The following is an 18,273-nucleotide window of genomic DNA, read 5'->3' on the forward strand; positions in this document are numbered from 1 at the left end:
CATCTGCAGAGAAAAGTTAACTCATGCTGTGATATTGTTACTAAGTAATGTACAGTATTAGTCCTAGACATTTTCCATTATGCATACTCAACACATCATGTTAGGTGCCCTATGCACAAAAGTGAAGGGCATATGATTCATACATAGGGTCATTCATTAAGCACTCCCTGTTCTGTATTCTAAAGACAGAACTGCAAAGAAAATTATAAATGAGTGACATTAATGGTTCAACTCTATCTGTGCTGCACCAACCCAAAGAGGCTACAAATAATTAAGTCACTGCCACTGAGAGGGTGAGTTGCACAGACAGCCATCTATAGCAGACAGGTGAATGGTAAACATAGGGTGTAATGTCAGGATAAAGCCAAGAGCAGACTGTGCACTCAGTATATATACAGCTATCTGGGAAAATGGGCATTACAGAATAGAAGTGCAGATCAAATAAGAGAAGCCAACTGTATATTTATTAAAATAATTATGGCATGGGCACTAGCGGACTTTATAGCAGTTCCTAGTGGGAGCACAGATACAGCAGGTTGTATGCCATTGCATAACTAACACCAAGGGTACCTGGGCATGTGACAACAGAAGGATAAACTGTGCACAAAGTAAATGAGTAACACTCCAGGCAGCTAGCTAGATAGGCAGAAGCACAACACATGGTTGGGGGGTGGGCAACGGGACTAGGTTGTACACCCAGAGGTACACAAGTGTACAGGACATCTAGATACAAGACAAATAATAAAATGTGCACGGTATTTGCACCTACTACATTCAGAAATACAGCAACGCACTGGGTGCCCAGCTAGGAGTGACTAGCACTGTAAAAATGACTGTGTGGGTGCACTTTGTAAGGATGGACACAAAGGTTACTGGACATTACTATATAGCACTCGGCTGGTGCAAAAACACACACCCATCCAAACTAGTAACAGCTATGAGGTGGGTACAGATCAGGAAGGGGTGATGCATCTGCATCTGTGGGGAGGCACATAGAATGGTCCATGGGCACAGTATAGGGAAGTGTATGCTCCACAGAGACACAGTACTGAATTTAGTATCATTTATAAGTCATGCCACACTGGGTATCATGATATATAGTAGCATTGTGGACACAGTCACTAGACATACACACATAACATAGTCACATATTCCCAAACACACACACACACACACACACACACACACACACACACACACACACACACACCAAAAAAAGAGCGAGCACATATGCCTCTTCCCTTACCTCTGTAGTTCCTGATGGACTAAGCAATGTGGAGAAACAATGACTACATCATATGCAGCAAGGGGCACAATTCAAGAAATATGTTCACTGTGTTAGCATCATTATTTTTCTAGAATAATGAATGGCAACTACATTTTCATTCAGCAAAAATTAAAGTTATGTACTCACCATAACTAGCCATCTGTGTTGTCCATTTTCATTCTTCCTCAATGTATGGGTTATGGATACAACCTTTGATCTGACTCGGCAGAATTCTACAGAATTTGATCCAACTCTCGAGCTCCTCCCTTTACCCATAATGCCCTTCTCCATCCTCATACCTTAGATTGAGTTTACAACCACAAAGATTTCAGTATATAATAGAAGAGAAGAGAAAATTAAACCGAGGCTGAAACCTGAAACTTCAGATTCCAAATGTCCAAACATCTATCAGGCCATCCAGAAGATGATGGGAAGGAGGGAAGGGAGTTGAGGAATAATGAAAATGGGCAACAGAGATGCCAAGTTATAATGAACACATAACTTTAATATCTGATGTTGTCCTTTTCATTCTTCCTCAATGTTAAGGACAGAGTCTCCAGCTAAGTAAATCTTGGGTGGCCCTCATGGAAGGATACTACTGAGAACTGTTGAACCAAAAGCAACTCTGCTTCTGGCAATTATATTAAAATTTGAATGACTAATAAAGGTATGAGCATTAGACCAGGTGGCTGCTGCACAAATATCATCAATGGAAATTCTAGACTAGAAAGCAGATGAGGTGGCCATAGATTTGGTTGAATGAGCCTCAGGTGGTTTTGGTAAGGAGAGAACTTGCTTAGAATAAATCCAGGAAATGCAATTAGTTATCCATTTTGTAACTCTAGAAATTGGAGAACCCAGATGACTAGGTGAAAAAGAGAAAAACAGCTGATCAATTTTTCTGAACTCTTTTGTTCTGTATAAGTAGAAAAGTAGCTGTCTATGTACATCTAAAAGATGTAGCATGTATTCTCCCTTGTTTGAAAATTTTGGAAAGAAGACTGGTACATGAATGAATGGTTTGATTTATATTTGATTAAGAAGCCACTTTTGGTAGGAAATAAGGATTGGTCCATAAGATAAACCTGTCTTTATGAAAAATGTATGGTGCTTTCGATAAAACAGCCTGGAGTTCAGAAATCCTTTTAGCAAAAGTAACAGGAACTAGAAAGGCTGTTTTCCAAGAACAGAATTTTAAGTCAGTTTTTGCTGAAGGTTCAAAGAGTTGTTGAGCTAAGCCTTGCAGTACTACTGTCAGATCCTAAGCAGGTGACGGATTTTTCACTAGTGCTCTGAGTAGGAAGGTACACTTCAGAAAAGTTAACATAATTTGGAAGTAGCCAAGCAAGCAGCATTATCTCCTGAGTGAAAGTTTGATATGGCTGCCAACTGTACTTTAATTGTGGAAAAACTAGCACCTTCTTTTAAAGAGAAGCTAAAAACTCCAATACAGAAGAAATAGGGTCAGTAAAGGGATCAATGTAATTTTTCAGGGTCTAGATTGAAAAATGTTTCCACTTGCTCTTGTAAAGTCTCTTAGTGGAGTCTTTCTGTGAGGACAAATGAACTGAGGAAGACAGCCTGGACTGTTTAGCTATCAATGGAACTGGAGAAACCATGTGGTTTGAAGGCTGGGATACTGGGATGTTTTACCCTAGAGGGATGTGACAAAAGGTGTGGACTAGGGTCTAGTATCCAAGGAGGATAATGAAGATGAGACCAAAGGAAGGGGCACCAGACCTGGCGTGGCAAAAAGGGGGCAATAAGGACAATCAAGCTCTTCAACCAGCTGGCTTTCTGTAAGAGTTTTGGAATCAGAGGTATGGGGGTGAAGACGTCAAGGAGACTGGAGGGCCACACATGGACTAGAGCATCTCCCAGTGACTCCCCCGGGGGGGGGGGGTCAGAGCAAAGTACCTGATGCATTTGTTGTTGTGGGGAGAAGCAAACAGATTGCAGCAAGGTTGGCTCCAATGAAGAAAAATTTTCTCCACCACTGACTGAGACAACACTCATGAGGCATCAGAATGGATCTGCTGAGCTTGTCCACTAGTATGCTGGATTTCTCCAGGACATGCATTTCTACTAGAAAGCGGCTGGAAGAGATCACCAATTGTCATACACTCATAGCTTCTCGACAGAGGTAATAAGATAGAGTTCTGCCTTGTTTGTTGATATACCGGACCAAAAACATGTTGTTGGTTAGAATCGCAATGGTCCCCAAAAAGAAAATCTTGAAATGCCTGAAATGCCAGAAGAAATGCTTTCATCTCCAGGACACTAATATGTGAATTGGTCTCTGGGGGGACTACATACCTTGGACTTTCCTTCCCAAAAAATGCCCCCCACCCCAGTTGGGAGGCATCCCAGGTTACTGTGGCTACTAGGGGAGACAGAGCAAAGGGGCGACCTATGAGAGTGTCATCCAACTGGATCCACCATTGAAGATAGGTAGGAAAGAGGTTGTTGAAGAACAAACTACTGAACAGCTACATTCCACTGCAAAACACGTATATTGTAACCTGCTAAAGGGACTAATACTATAGATGCTGCCATGGAACCTAGAGCCTGTAGAAAAACACAGAGGGTAGTTCAGAAACCACAGGGGAATAAAGAAAATATTGCATCAGAATAGTGGCTCCTAGGTACAAACTAAAAAAATGTACTGCTCTCTACGCTAATATGGGCAGACATCTACACTTATGGAATAACAAACAAGCAAGAGCCCATCCCAGGTAAGCAAGGCAGAAGCACTGATAAGCTGGCACAGTACAGGCAAAACAGCAAAGGCAAACAGCAAGTAAAGAAACCTGAAAATGACCTCTCTGCTTAAAAGTCAAAGTAATGCTCTCAAACTGCTTCTTTTCCAAAGTAAATGAGTCTTAGCATCCTTAGGTAGGAAAGTGTAATTGAAGAGTGGCAGAGTTCCAACAAAGAGAAGAACTACAATTCTTCGGGAAACTCAGAAGTAAGATAATGAATAACAAACCTCAATCCAAAACTCAGAAATCTCCAAATTCTTTGCTGTACTCCAAAATAAAAGAAACTTCTGTTTTTCAAGGCACAAATGCTGCTGTTACCCTCTAGCTGCTCCAATAATAACGCTAATTCCTGTGCTTTGTCTAATGCACAAAAAGTTTCTCACTTTCCAAGCCTTTTGGGTGTCCACAAGTAGGCAAATGAATAGTTTGGTGAGGGTTTGACCAGAAAACAGCAAACCAATAAGTAGGGATTAGAGGTATAAAAAAACAATGGTGGAAAACAATCATAGTGAGCTATCAATGCAGCAGAAGGAAGAGGGTAGGAAGAGAGAATTAAAAGCAGCAAATCAATAAACAGTCTCTGTGTCAAAGAGCCCTGACATTTTATAGGCAGAGGTTTCCAAATGTCTTTTGTGCATTTTTTTCAAAAAATTCTTCCATTTTGAGATGACAAGCAGGGATTTCCACTTTGGGCAAATTTCTTTCTTTTCTTAAGCAAAAATTTGAAGAAAGGAGGATGAACAACAATGGTGGATCACATCTGGAGTTGGATCAATCGCTGAAGAGAAGGAAAATTAATGGAAGAGAGAAAACCAAACCTTGTCCAATAACTCAGTAAGATATTGAAGAGCCACACTCAAAAGCTCCTGAAAGAACCCTAAATTTGAAGTACCAAAGGTAAAAATCTTCCATTTTTCATTCAAAATTCTCCTCTTGTACTAGGGATCTAGCTTATATCCCCCTTAAAACTTGTTGGTAGAAGTTTGACAGTTGTGTTGTCTGTTAGAAATATGCCCTGCTGAAAAGAAGTCCACTTGCCAAGCATTGAGCATGAACAGATGACCAACCTGAGATTCATCAGAGAGGTTTCAGCCATGGAGGTAACAGATCTTTTTCTGGAGTAGTAGTGGGTACCAGTGTAGCCGAGCCAAATCTGAGCTATCAAAATCCCAGTCTAGGGGGAGGAGCAGGATAAGAAAGCATTTGCTGAACCTGGGACTTGATTGTGGCCACATGATGCGGGGGTAGAGAAGCAAACTGACTTACAGTGTTCAGATGAGTACCAGTGAATTCCAGGCTCTGTACCAGTAACAGCTTTGATTTGGAAATGTTTACTGTAATGCCTAGAGATTGGCAAATCTGGAACAAGTAGTCCCTGGACTGTTCTAGGAGATGCTTGGTTGGAGCTGTGAAGAGCCAATCATCTAAGTATGGATACACCCAGAATCCTTGCACTCTCAAGTGAGCTGCTACCACTACCAAATCCTTGGTAAACACTCTGGGGGCTGTAGCGTGTCCAAAGGGCAGGACTCTGAATTGATAATGACTGGCTCCCAGCCGAAAGCACAAATGTCTTCAGAAGCATCTGTCTATTTTGATGTGATAGTACGTATCCTGAAGATCAAATGAGCACATCCAATCGTCCTTGTGTAAAAGAGGTAGAATGGACTGAACTGTGACCATTCTGAACTTTGACTTCCTCACATATTGGTTCAGATTGCTTAGACATGTTTAGAGTTACTCCCATATGTCAAAATAAATAAAGAAATAGAATTAGCTGTATCCACTGTGAGATCTTTGCAGCATAGTAGTATGAGTCCATATTTTCAACTATCAAATACTGGTATGATGATGTATGTTGCATCAACTGAGTCTTTAAATATTTCACTTGTCTTTGACATAATGTGGCAATTATAAACATACTACTAGTCTCCCGAGGTATAACTGGACAATATTGACCAGTTCACCTGGGATTAAGAGACTGGTGGGTATTGCACCTAGGTCTGTGTATAAGAATAAACTGACTTTCAAATAGTTTTGCTACAAATCTATATCATGTTGTTTACCCAGTGGTTCTAGGTTGGGTCCATGGCCTTGCCTGAATTGCAATTATTGTCAATATGTACTGAGCACTGACTTCTTTAAACATCCAACAACTAACAAAATGTTTAGGCGTTGGCAACTTGTTGATTGTGAAACTATGCACCTGGTATGTGCTGCTAAATGCACAATTTGTACAGCTTTCTATGTTGGAAAGTTGGTTAACAGATCATACAACACAGCATATATCTGATCTACAGAAGTTAAATTTAAATAATGCATTAGCAAAAGATGTTTCATTAATGGGTATTGGGAATAATTTTATGTTTTGTTTCTTTTTTTTTTTTTTTTGCTTCAAGTTATTTTTCTGGTGTAAGAAGAAGTGACACCATCACTAAAACAGAATACAAGGAATATCATTGGATTACTAAATTAAGAGAGCTGAGCTTTCCAGACCTAAATGAAACTTGTCTTTTAAAGCCAGTGCTTTGCTCTAGGTTGTAGCATAACTGATCATTTGACTTGAAATAGTATTTTAAGTGAAGCTTCTGCGTATGTATTTTAAAACTTGAAAACAAAAGTTATGTACTCATCATAATGTTCCATGTGAGTTGTTCATCTCGCCTTCATTTTTACAGATGGGTTTGGAGCCGATCCTCTGCTCCGAGTCGGCCTACTACAAAGCTCAAGGTCTTCAGACAGTTCGAGGCCAAGTCACTATCCCATGATGCACCTTGAGTTACCTCAGATCTTGTTTGCTGCATCCAACAATACCATGTGCCAGTCTATCACTTTTGTTAGGGAAAACCCAGTTTATCACTTTTGTTAGGGAAAACCCATAGAAAGACTAAGCAATCATGATAAAACTAGTATCTCGGTCCCTGAAAAACCCTGGAGGGGGTAGGAGAGTGGGAAGTAAGAATGAAGGTGAGATGAACAACTCAAATGGAATGTTATGGTGAGTACATAACTTCTTTATGTGAAGTTGTTCTATCTCGCCGTTTATTCTTACAGATGGGTAGTGTCCCAAGCACCATCTTTCTCGGGTGACTCACAGGAGTATGTTTCTCAGGACAGTAGAACCAAAGGAGGCCCTGTCCCTGGAGGCCTTATCAACTTTCTAATGAGTGATAAAGGTTTGAGGTCTTGACCAAGTGGCTGCTGCACAAATATTATCTATAGGAAGTCTAGCAGAAAAAGCAGAGGATGTGGACACTGCTCTGGTAGAATGAGCCTTAATTTTGTGTTGTAAAGGTAAATTGGCAGCTGAATAAGTGAAGGTGATGCTATCAGATAACCATTTAGATAGTGTTGTTTTTGTCAGTGGCATACCTTTCCTAGAATCTGAAAAGGAAACAAAACGTTGTTCTGATTTTCTGAACTCTTTGGTTCTATCCAGGTAAAATCTGAGCTGTCTATGAACATCAAGCTTGTACAGCATATACTCTTAAGTTGTTGGTGTGTTTGGGGAAAAACACTGGTAAATCTATGATTCAGTTAAGGTTAGCTTCAGTATGAACTTTAGGTAAAAATGAAGGATTTGTTCACAGGGACACTCTGTCAGCATGAAAATCCAAATACGGGCAGACGTGATTGCTACTAAAAAGATAGTCTTCCAAGACAAAAATTTCAAATCACATGAGGAAGCTGGCTCGAAACTTGGGAGAATAATGCGTGATAGCATAAAATTTAGGTTCCATGGGGTATATGGGTATTTCACTGGTGGTCTGAGGTGGAAGGTCCCTTTGAGAATGGCTTTGGATCGCTTGTGTTACATTATGTTCAATCCTTCAAAGCCAAGGTGAAAATTAAAGATGGCGGCAAGTTGTACCCAAACTGTAGCTGCTGCAGCTCCTTTGTTGAAAAGCATAGTCAAAAATTCTAATACAGAGGAAATGGGGGCTTGGTAGGGATCAATTTTATTGTGAGAAGCCCATATAGAAAATCTCCTCCATTTGCTAAGATACAACTTCCTACTACAGGATTTATGAGAAGATATTAAAATATGCTGAGTTTCATTTGAGAGGTTATGGAACCTGGCTATGTTGGGAACTGGAGCAGCCAAGCTGTCAATTTTAGGGACTGAAGAGAGGGATGAAGCGTCCCCGACGAATGCGTCAGAAGATCTGGAACTGGGTCCAGAATCCAAGGCTCTTCCAACAGATGAAGTCGAAGGAAGGGGAACCAAATCTGATGAGGCCAATGAGGGGCTATTAGAATGATGGTCCTTCCCAAGGCGTTTGCTTTCTGTATTACTTTGGGTATCAAGGAAATTGGTGGGAATGCATAGAGGAGACCCAGAGGCCAATTGTGTACGAGTGTGTCCCTTGGGGAATCTCCCGGAGGGAGAATCAGGACAAAGTAGCTTCTGCATTTTGTGTTCATGTAGGAAGCAAAAAGGTCACAACAAGGCTGGCCCCACCTGCGGAATATTCTCTCCGCTATCTCTTTTTTGAGGGACCACTCATGAGGCAATACAATTGTTCTGCTCAGTTTGTCTGCAATCACTTTGGATTTCCCCATTATGTGCATTGCTATTAGAAAGTGCTGGGTGGATGTAGCCCACTGCCATACTCTTAGGGCCTTGTGACAAAGGGGATAGGACCTGGTTCCTCCTTGTTTGTTCAAGTACCAGACCACTGACATGTTGCCTGTCTGAATCGCTATTGTCCCCAGAGGGAAAGAGTCCTGAAAATACTGCAACGCCAAAAGTACCGGTCTCATCTCCAGGACATTGATATGCAGATGTGTCTCTTGTTCGGTCCATGTGCCTTGGGCTGTTCTTCCCTGAAAATGTCCCCCACCTCAACCCATCAGGAAAGCATCCGTGGTCACTCTGGTCAATGGTGTGGGTAGGATAAAAGGACGACCTATCATTACTTGAAGAGAGGTCAGCCACCACCGAAGATTCTTTTTGCATGTGTTTGTTACAATAATGAGATGAGACACTGGGAGCTCTTGATAAGACCATTGAGTGAATAGTAGCCATTGTAGAATCTGCATATGCATGTGACCCAGTGGTATCGCTATTATTGCAGCTGCCATCATGCCTAACAACTTTAGCACTTCTGATACTGGAGCCTTGTCTCTGGATATGATGTTCTGGATTTGCTGAAAAAGTAGTAAAATTCTTTCTGCTGGAAGTTTTAAAGTGGTGGTGGTGGTGTCCAATTCTGCTTCGATAAAAACAATATGTTGCAATGGTGACAAGGCAGATTTTTCTGAATTTATGGTAATGCCCAGATGATTGCAAAGAGTAAGAGTGGTGTCCTGGGCTTGTATTAGCTGATGCCTGGTGGTGGCAGTGAGGAGCCAATTGTCTAAGTACAGAAACACCTGGAATCCTAAATGCCTCAGGTGAACCGTGACCACTGCCATACATTTGGTGAACACTCTGGGGGCTGTAGTGAGACCAAAGGGCAGGGCTCTAAACCAGTAATGACTGACTCCCAGCTGGAAGAGCAGATGATTCCTGGATGGTCTGCTCATTTTTATATGGTAGTACGCATCTTGTGGATCTATCGAGCACATCCAATTGTCTTTCCCAAAGAAGGGAAGTATCAACTGAAGCGTGACTATCCGGAACTTCTCTTTCTTGACAGATCTGTTTAGTCTGCTGAGGTCCAAAATAGGTCTCCAGTCCCCAGTCTTTTTTGGAACTAAAAAGAATCTTGAGTAAGTTCCAGATCCTGTCTGGTCTGCTGGGACTGGTTGGATGACTCTTTTTCTTAGCAACGTTTGGACTTCTACTGTTGCTTGTTCCCTGTAACTGGATGGAATGTCTGGGATTTTTGTTGTCAATGGAGGGGGAATGGCAAAAGGAATGAAATATCCTCAGGAAACTATACTTTGTACCCAGTTGTTGTTTGCTATTTTGAGCCAGGCATCTGGATACAAAGATAAGTGACCCCCGACTGCCTTCACAGCAGGACAGTCAGGCCTCCTTTCAGGAGCGCTGGTAGGACTTCCCAAAGAACTGGTCTCTGTCACCCTTGTTTTGTAGACCTCCTCCGCTGCAAGGGCGGCGTCTTCCATTATTGTCCCCTCCTCTACCCCTGGAGGGGGGTTCACCACATGTGTCCAGAAAGGCTCCTTGGGCTTTTCGGAACTACATCTTTCCTCCATTTTGACTCTTGGAGTAGGGTCTAGTAGGGGTGGAAAAACAGACTCTGATGGCAGACAGAGTATTTCCTTCCTGCTCACACCTGGTCAAAGTTTCCTTAACTTAGGGCCCGAAAAGGGACAAGACATCAAAAGGGGTGTTAACAAAGGATGACTTAAAGGGCTCCATGAAGGAACACAAGCGCATCCAGGAGTGCTCCTAAGAGCAATTCCTGTACCCGTTGCCCTGCTCGTTCCATCAGCTGTATATGAGATGAGACGCATGGATGAGTTCACTATGGAATTGAGGGTAGCAAGCTGGGAGGTAACTTTGTCTGAAGCTCCTGCAGCTACCGTACCCTGAAGAGTATCTCCAAGCTCTTTTAGTAGGTTTCTTTGCAGTCTTGTAAATGTGTGAGATAGTTCAGTGAATGCATGGCAAAAGTCGCTGAACTGTACATGCGCTTCCCGTATCTATCCATGATCCTAGAGTCTCTGTCAGGAGGATAGATAGAGGAAGACGTTTTTGACATCTCCTTTTTGGTGGCCGCCATTACCACCATGGCATCAACTGGTACTCCCTTAGTGAAAGGACTTATCCCTCTGGGCAGAAATAAATTTATTGGGCCTCCTAGGGACAGGCTCCATGGTGTCCGGAGACTCCCACACCCTTCATGAGACCAGCTCCATGAGCTCATCAAAGGGTGGAGACACCCAAGAGGTGGAGGGTTGAGACCTGAAAGCCTTCAGGAGAACTGACTCATCTTCAGTAGGGTTGGTGAACTTCCAGCCACCCCTCTGCTTAAGGAATATCTCTGTAAATGAGATATCTTTAGATGGGGACCATGGGGACCCTTCTGATTCATCTAAGTCGGTATCAGATGTGAGGGACTCCTGCAGGGATTCTAGGTGCTTCCTCTTGCAAATTCTCTTCCTGGGAACCTCATTAGTGAGAACTGCTGGTGAGGTCTCAGAATAGCAGGGGCCACCCAGTGGGGCTTCCTGTTGCTCAGGGTCTCTACACTTCAAAGGGATCTGTGAGGCAGAAGTGGACACAGGAGCTTTTGGGGAGGAGGTAGTTGGACCTGAAGTTGCAGATGTCCTGGGGGACATCACTCTCCTCATGACTTCAAAGGCAACTCTGCTCTGATGAGAAGGGACCGCTAGATCTGAAGAAACAACCGATCCCCTTGGCACCAGAACAGTGGGATCCTAACCAGAGGTAGGAGCCGAACTCATCTGAGCAGAGGCCCCGAGAGGCAAAGTCAGAACAGGCAGGTCAGTCTGACTATCCTCCCCAGACTCGACTGGAGAGTGTCAGCTCCTAGACTCCTCGATGGGCACCAAGGAAGTCCGAGTAAATGGAACCAATAGCACTGGATCAGGTGTCGGCTCCAAAGGCTCAACAATCATCAGATCCAACTCTTCCAGCTCTGAAAGACCGGTATGGCTCGGAGGAGAAAAAGAAGTCAATGGCATAACAGTCTTCGGTTCCTAAACCACTTGGGTCAGAGCCAATAAAAATTTGGCAACTTTTGCACCACACAATCCTCATCCAAATCAGATAGGCTGATCGAGGACCGAGATGACTGTATGGAGGGTGGTACTGACTAGAGAATGGGAGATTTAATACTTCGGAGACTGGTTGCAGGACTGGGGACCAGCTCCAAAATGACAGGACACTCGGCTCCGAAGGCTGTGGAGCCAATGTTGACTTTTTTTTATTTTGTCACATCAGTAGAAGAAGACTTTGAAGACATGGGAGACTGGCTAGATTTATCCTGGTCACTCAAAGCTTCCTGAAAAGAAGAAGTCCTCTACCAATGAGTTTACGTTTCCTTTCATGTAAAACTCTGGTAGAAAAAGAATGGCAAATGGAGCACCTCTCTTGCAAGTGCAAGGCTCCAAGACAATAAACACAATTTCCGTGACTATCTATCACAGACATCTTTTGTCCACACGTTGGTCACTTTTTAAAGCCAGACTTAGGATGCTTGTCTTTCTCTTGCTCAGCCATATTGAATTCTACAGTACCAAAAAAATCTAACTGTACAATAACAGACTGTAGTCTCAAAGAAGAATGCGCACAAACACACACACACACACACACACACACACACACACACACACACACACACACACACACACACACACACACACATAAAACTTTAGCAAACTTAAACTACAGTAATTAGCCCTAAACAACAAATGGGCTATATAAGAATAAATGTAATGTAACCATGCACTCACACACTATGTCTAACGTTTAAAGAATTTAATTTAACACTACAAAGCTATACACACAAATATGCTAATATTTTTATAAAGGCACACCAAAGAAGGGAAGGGAATATTAAAGGCCTATTAAAATGAAGGCCAAAGGGAGAATAATTATCTAATATTAAACTATTAAAGTTATAACTATGAATAACTATCACTAACTATTATATGTAATACAAAATTTAGTAAAGTTTTTAGAAAAAAAGCTATACTGGCCCGAGCTGTGATAGGAAACATTCAATCTGTTGCAGTGGCAAACTAGATCTGAGGTAACTCAAGGTGCATCATGGGATAGAGACTTGGCCTCGAGCTGTCTGAAGACCTCGAGCTTTGTAGTAGGCCGAGGAATGGCTCCGAATCCATCTGTAAGAATGAACGGCGAGATAGAACAACTTCACATCCTCTGTTTAATGTGAAAGCTTGCTTTTATACTTTTTAAAATAAAAAGTGTTTTGGATTACACTATTTTGTTATAATTAATTAGTACAATTAAAATACAGTGATACATACAAACCCCAGTGAAATACATCTTTTGACACCACTATTAATTTGTGTGACATTCACTGCAATTAAATGGCTTACATAAACACAGTAAGCCCTTAGACAACCTATAAAAGCAATATTAGTACGACACAGTGTAGTATTAAACGTAATAACACTTACAGTGCAAGTATAAAGGTAACAATAGGCAGACATCTATATAAACCTGAGGTTGCATTGCTTGTAGGGTGCAAGACTGGAGTATGGGAAGGAAGTCCAAATGGTTAGGGGTTCACATGATATTGTCTATTTTCTAAGAATCTTTGTCTTGTACACAGTTCAGCAGGGGCATCATCTAACTAGGGTCTTTCCGATATAAACTGACTTAGATTGCCAAACACTGAAGATGCAGGATGAAGCAAATACCACACTAAAGAGGCAAGGAAGGTGAACTTCCTTTCGCTTCATTAATTTTATTTGTGTATTCTGCAGCTGATGGTATTGGGTTGATTAGAACACAGAGTGCAAGTTTCTTGAGGATTATTATATCGACCTCCCCCAAAAAGGAACATAATTTAAGAAGTTCATATTATATGTTACTGCAAGAAATTTGCAGATTGCATTTTCAATTAATTCCATTTGTAAGGAGTTCTGTCATACCCATAACCCCTACCCCGTTTAGAGCTAACGAAGTGGTGTTGGCGGTTATTGGGGGTTAAGGGAGTGTCAACCTTTTTCTTACAAACAAAAATAACTGGAAAAATATTTTGCTGAAGTAACTGATCTTGGGATATGCATCCTGAAGCACAAATGCTTAATTCTAAAAGTCACATACTTGGCATGAATATATAGTTTTAAAACAATTTAGGTAGTGTAGTACTGTAAAATTATGCAATTTCTTCTCTAATACATCATTCATATGACAGAAAAGGAAACAAGTTCATAAAAATGTGTGAATAATACAGGACCCAAGTAGAAAAATGACATATAGTACTATATTCCAAAACATTCTGATGGTTTCTTCTTCTAATTCTAATTTATGGACTGCTCAAGTTAGGTGTGTAAGTAATGACAAAGATTAGCTTTTCTTGGAAACAAAAAAAAATGTGAAATGCTCTTTTATTTAAGGATATTAAGATTTCTACCTTTTCTTGAGTTCCTCTTCTGCAGTTTCTCTCCTGCTCAAAAGTCTTCCCCTGTTTATCTCAAATTCGGTTTGGATTTGGTCTGGCCAGTGGAATACAGTACTGTTAAGTTTTATGTCTTCATCTGAAATGACACATCCACAAATGATGGAGAAATCAATAATCTACCAACCATAATTTATTAAGTAAAGAAATCTCCAACTACTCATTTTTGATAAGACTTGAAAACTATCATAATTACTGCTTTTATTAGAATAAACTAAATAAATATCAGATTAGGGCTTATAGGTTACAGAATATTTCCCTGTGGGACATTTGGTTTGAGATACACGGCTAAACTGTACTTCAGCTACAGGGCCATGCAACATGATCTAATTCACTGTGGGAACAGAGAAGCATCTAGCACAGGTGGGGTACAATACCCGTGGCCCCTCAAAACCTGAGGGACAGGAGACAGTATGACAGGCACCTACAGTATAATGTCTGGTAAGCATGTCAGTGGCAGAGAAACTACAGTGGGCAACTAGCAGCTGAAGGTGTTACTAGGATGGTTTACTGTACATCTCCTAGACCGTCTTACTACACTCAGCAAAAACAAAAACTGAAGTATGCCCACAAAGAATTCTTGATTTGCTCTGTTCGTATTAATAAAGACATTGCTGTAATCATACTTATGCTCCAATATGTGTTTTAGGTGATGCTCCCTACACATAATTGTCCTCCTACACAGATTAACAAGCATTCTCTTTAGCAAGAATTCTCTGTGGGCATTCACCAGTTTTTTTTCTGTAGCACAATAAGGTGCATAAGATGTACAGTAGGCCATCTTAGTAACACCTTCCACTACCAGTTGTACCCTGCAGTTTCTTTGCTGCTAAAATGCTGACCACTCATCCTGCTGCAGATGACTTTCACACTGCCTGTTATCCTTAGGGTCCTGGAGGCCTTGGACATTGTCTTCCGGTTCACCTGGTTATGATAACTGTAGGCACAATATTGCACATTCTCCTTGCTTGAAGTGAATTTGCGCAGTTATGCGTCTATGCAGCTCAGCTGCAATTCATCTGTTTGTCCCCAACCAAATGTCCCTGTTGGGAAATGTCCTGCAACCTGCATGCCCAAATGTATACAGAACTCACCATCATAGTAGTAAAGCAGTAAGACATGAAAGAGTGACCGTTAAAGTAAAATGCATGAACATACATAATTCACAGAGGGTGTGTGTTGACCAGCACTAAGTGTGATCAAGTATAACATTTGACACTATCTCATAACTTTACATCCAACTCAAACTTCAGATTGCTATAGACTATATAGACCAAAACTCCTCAGAATTTAATTTACAACCAATTACCATTCTGCTAGCTCAGTGGGGAAAGGAAATGATGCAATTAGACAATTAATTCTATTCAGCAATATTGAAATATTTCAGAACATACAAAATACATGATAAGCAATATAGTAATCTTACGACATAACTAATGAATGGACACCAAAGAGCAAATTTACCTTTTTTATGTATCTCTTAGAGATTCACAGCTAAGTTGTATCCAAGACTGATACAATACAGTTAATCTTGGAAGGAACACAATAATACTTTTAGTCTGTATGGTTACATGATTTCAGACTCTGATATTAATACTGGTTTGAGTAGTTTAATACATTTTAGTAAAGAAGTGAAGTCTCTATAACAAAATGGTTCTCCACATTACCACTGCAAATGTCAAGATTCTGAACTATTCTTGTATATGAAAAAATAGTTTGATGGGCATTTTGAATCCTACATTTATGATTCATTGGCTGTTCTCCCTAATCTGGTTCAAACATCTCCAAAGCTACTGCAACCCGTGCACTGACTTCCTTTGAAATAAAAGTTCATTTTCATATTGAATGATGGTTCATTGAATAGGAATGTTAAAAATGTTGCGTTTTCTTTCTTTCGTTCATTTATCTGATTGAATTCTAGACTGACTCACTCTTCTAGAAAGTTTGTTCTGAGATGTCTTATTCATCAAATTTTATATTAGTCTGCAACAAAAAATCTGTTTAGATGTCTTTCTGCATCTTTAGACATTAAGCTGTTGTTGAAAAGTGTATTCTGATACCATAATTCCACAAAGGTAACTTCAAATACACCAGTAATTACCTATTCACAGAGTTATTACTCTAGAGCATTACAGTAAGATACATAATGCAGTCCAACTTACATGAAAAGGTAGCGTAGTCTAGTAAAAACTCCAACCGGTTAGCGGCTTCAGCGATTTCATCTTTCAGTTTATGCACAGTGACTTCACTGGCTTTTCTAAGATATTCAACAAGTGCTACCATGTTCTCAGTGCTCTCCGGTGCTTCACTGATCTTCTCTGAAATTTCATGGTATCGCCGACAAATGCTGTTAGGAGACGTAACATTATTGTTTATCATTAGTAAGTCAGAGGAATTTATGAACCAAATTCACTCAAGGAGTCTAATGACAAATGCCCAGCCTTCTGGTAGTAGCATGCATATACATTGAGATATATTATTATGACTCCTTCAGTCTATAACTAATTCACTAACTTTGGACAATGCAACCATTTGATTTTCTGTTGAATAGTGGCTGTATGGATGAACACCACACACTATAAAGTAAATCATATTTGTTTTAGCAAGGGTGCTTCTCACCGCTTAATAATATGCAAGAATCATTAAACATTTGCATGTCAGAGAAATTCATTATATTAATATAGCACTGTAGGAAGTGGTTATAGTGCATATATTAATCAGTTGCAGTTTTAAGGGTTAAAATGTTCTTTTAATAAAATCACTCTTCTATGAAAACTATCTTTAGTGAATGACCATAGTTCTACTGTAAGCGATCTATTACACTTTCTCTGTGTGTATATATATATATATATATATATATATATATATATATATATATATATATAGATATATACACACACACACACACACACACACACACACATATATACATGTGTATGTATACACACACACGCACACACACACACATATAAATATAAGATGCATATACAGGTGTGTGTAGGTGTGTGTGTGTGTGTGTGTGTGTGTGTGTGTGTGTGTGTGCCACGCACGTGTGTGTGTGTGTGTGTGTGTGTGTGTGTGTGTGTATGTGTGCGTGTGTGTATATATTATACATATGTGTGTGTGTGTGTGTGTGTGTGTGTGTGTGTGTGTGTGTGTGTGTGTGTGTGCGCGCGCGTGTGTGTATATATGTGTGTGTGTGAGACACATACATATATGTACCTTTTAGGCATTAAGTAGCTAATGGCAACAGACTGACAGAATACAAGGTACAAGTTTCTTGTGTATTATGACAGCTACTCTTAAAAAGGAGTGGAATTTAAGGTCATTTTATGCGTCACTGCAGAACATTTGCAGAATATTTGCACATTGCATTTTCAACTAATTCCATCTGTAAGGGTTTCTAGCATTTTGCTACCCTATTTAGAGCTAATGAAATGGTGATTAAGGGGGTGTCAGTTCTCCTCTTGCCAACAGAAATAACTGGAAAAATATAGTTTGTTGAACTGACTGATCTGAGATACGCATCCTGAAGCACAAATATTTAATTCTAAAAGTCATGCAATTGGTATGACTATCTAGTTCTAAACCTGTATACATTAAGGCTTCTTTCAAGACTTTTCCAAAGTCCCTGTATCTCTTACAATTTATAAATATATGTTCTATTCATCATTTTATCTTCTTTATTTCCCAGAGTACTAGGCAACATTTACCTAGTCAGTATGAATACTACCTTGGATCTCAACTAAAAATTAGCCATGAGATATTAATCAGGTGCAGTTTTACTGGTTGGACTAAGCTGGTCAACAAAAAAGTCTGTTAATATAAATAACAAGTATGAACTTTGAGTGAAACTGAGGCCAGCTTTTATGGCCCAAATGATTCTTGCCACAGCGTTTTTATTATTTTTATTTACCTATTTACTTATTTTTTTATGCAATTGGGTTGTAAACTGTCTATAATACATGTGGCTAGTATATGAATATCATCCTCATCACCTAGGGAAACATTTGGCAAAATTAGAAATGAGTGGTAACCACAGAGCTCTCCCTATCTAGGTGGAAGAGAATGCCATTCATCACTACAGCAGCATCTAGACCAATGGTGGAGACCAGTGCAATATACTTCTGTTGAAGTAATTTAGAAAAGGTCT

General features: G+C 40.3%; 1 protein-coding gene across 1 annotated transcript in view; it reads right to left on the reverse strand.

Annotated features, from left to right (window-relative positions):
- DNAH3 (dynein axonemal heavy chain 3) overlaps window positions 1–18,273 on the reverse strand; it is a 2,217,123-nt gene that overhangs the window by 1,326,691 nt on the left and 872,159 nt on the right. Inside the window, exons 14-15 of the mRNA XM_044089509.1 lie at window positions 16,283–16,467; window positions 14,076–14,199 (exon numbers count right to left, since the gene is read on the reverse strand). Coding sequence (XP_043945444.1) covers window positions 14,076–14,199; window positions 16,283–16,467 — 309 coding nt within the window. The remainder of the gene's footprint in view (window positions 1–14,075; window positions 14,200–16,282; window positions 16,468–18,273) is intronic.

The sequence above is a fragment of the Protopterus annectens genome, chromosome 12.part0 (genome assembly GCF_019279795.1).
Source record: "Protopterus annectens isolate FY-2018-M chromosome 12.part0, PAN1.0, whole genome shotgun sequence".
NCBI classification, from domain to species: domain Eukaryota; kingdom Metazoa; phylum Chordata; order Ceratodontiformes; family Protopteridae; genus Protopterus; species Protopterus annectens.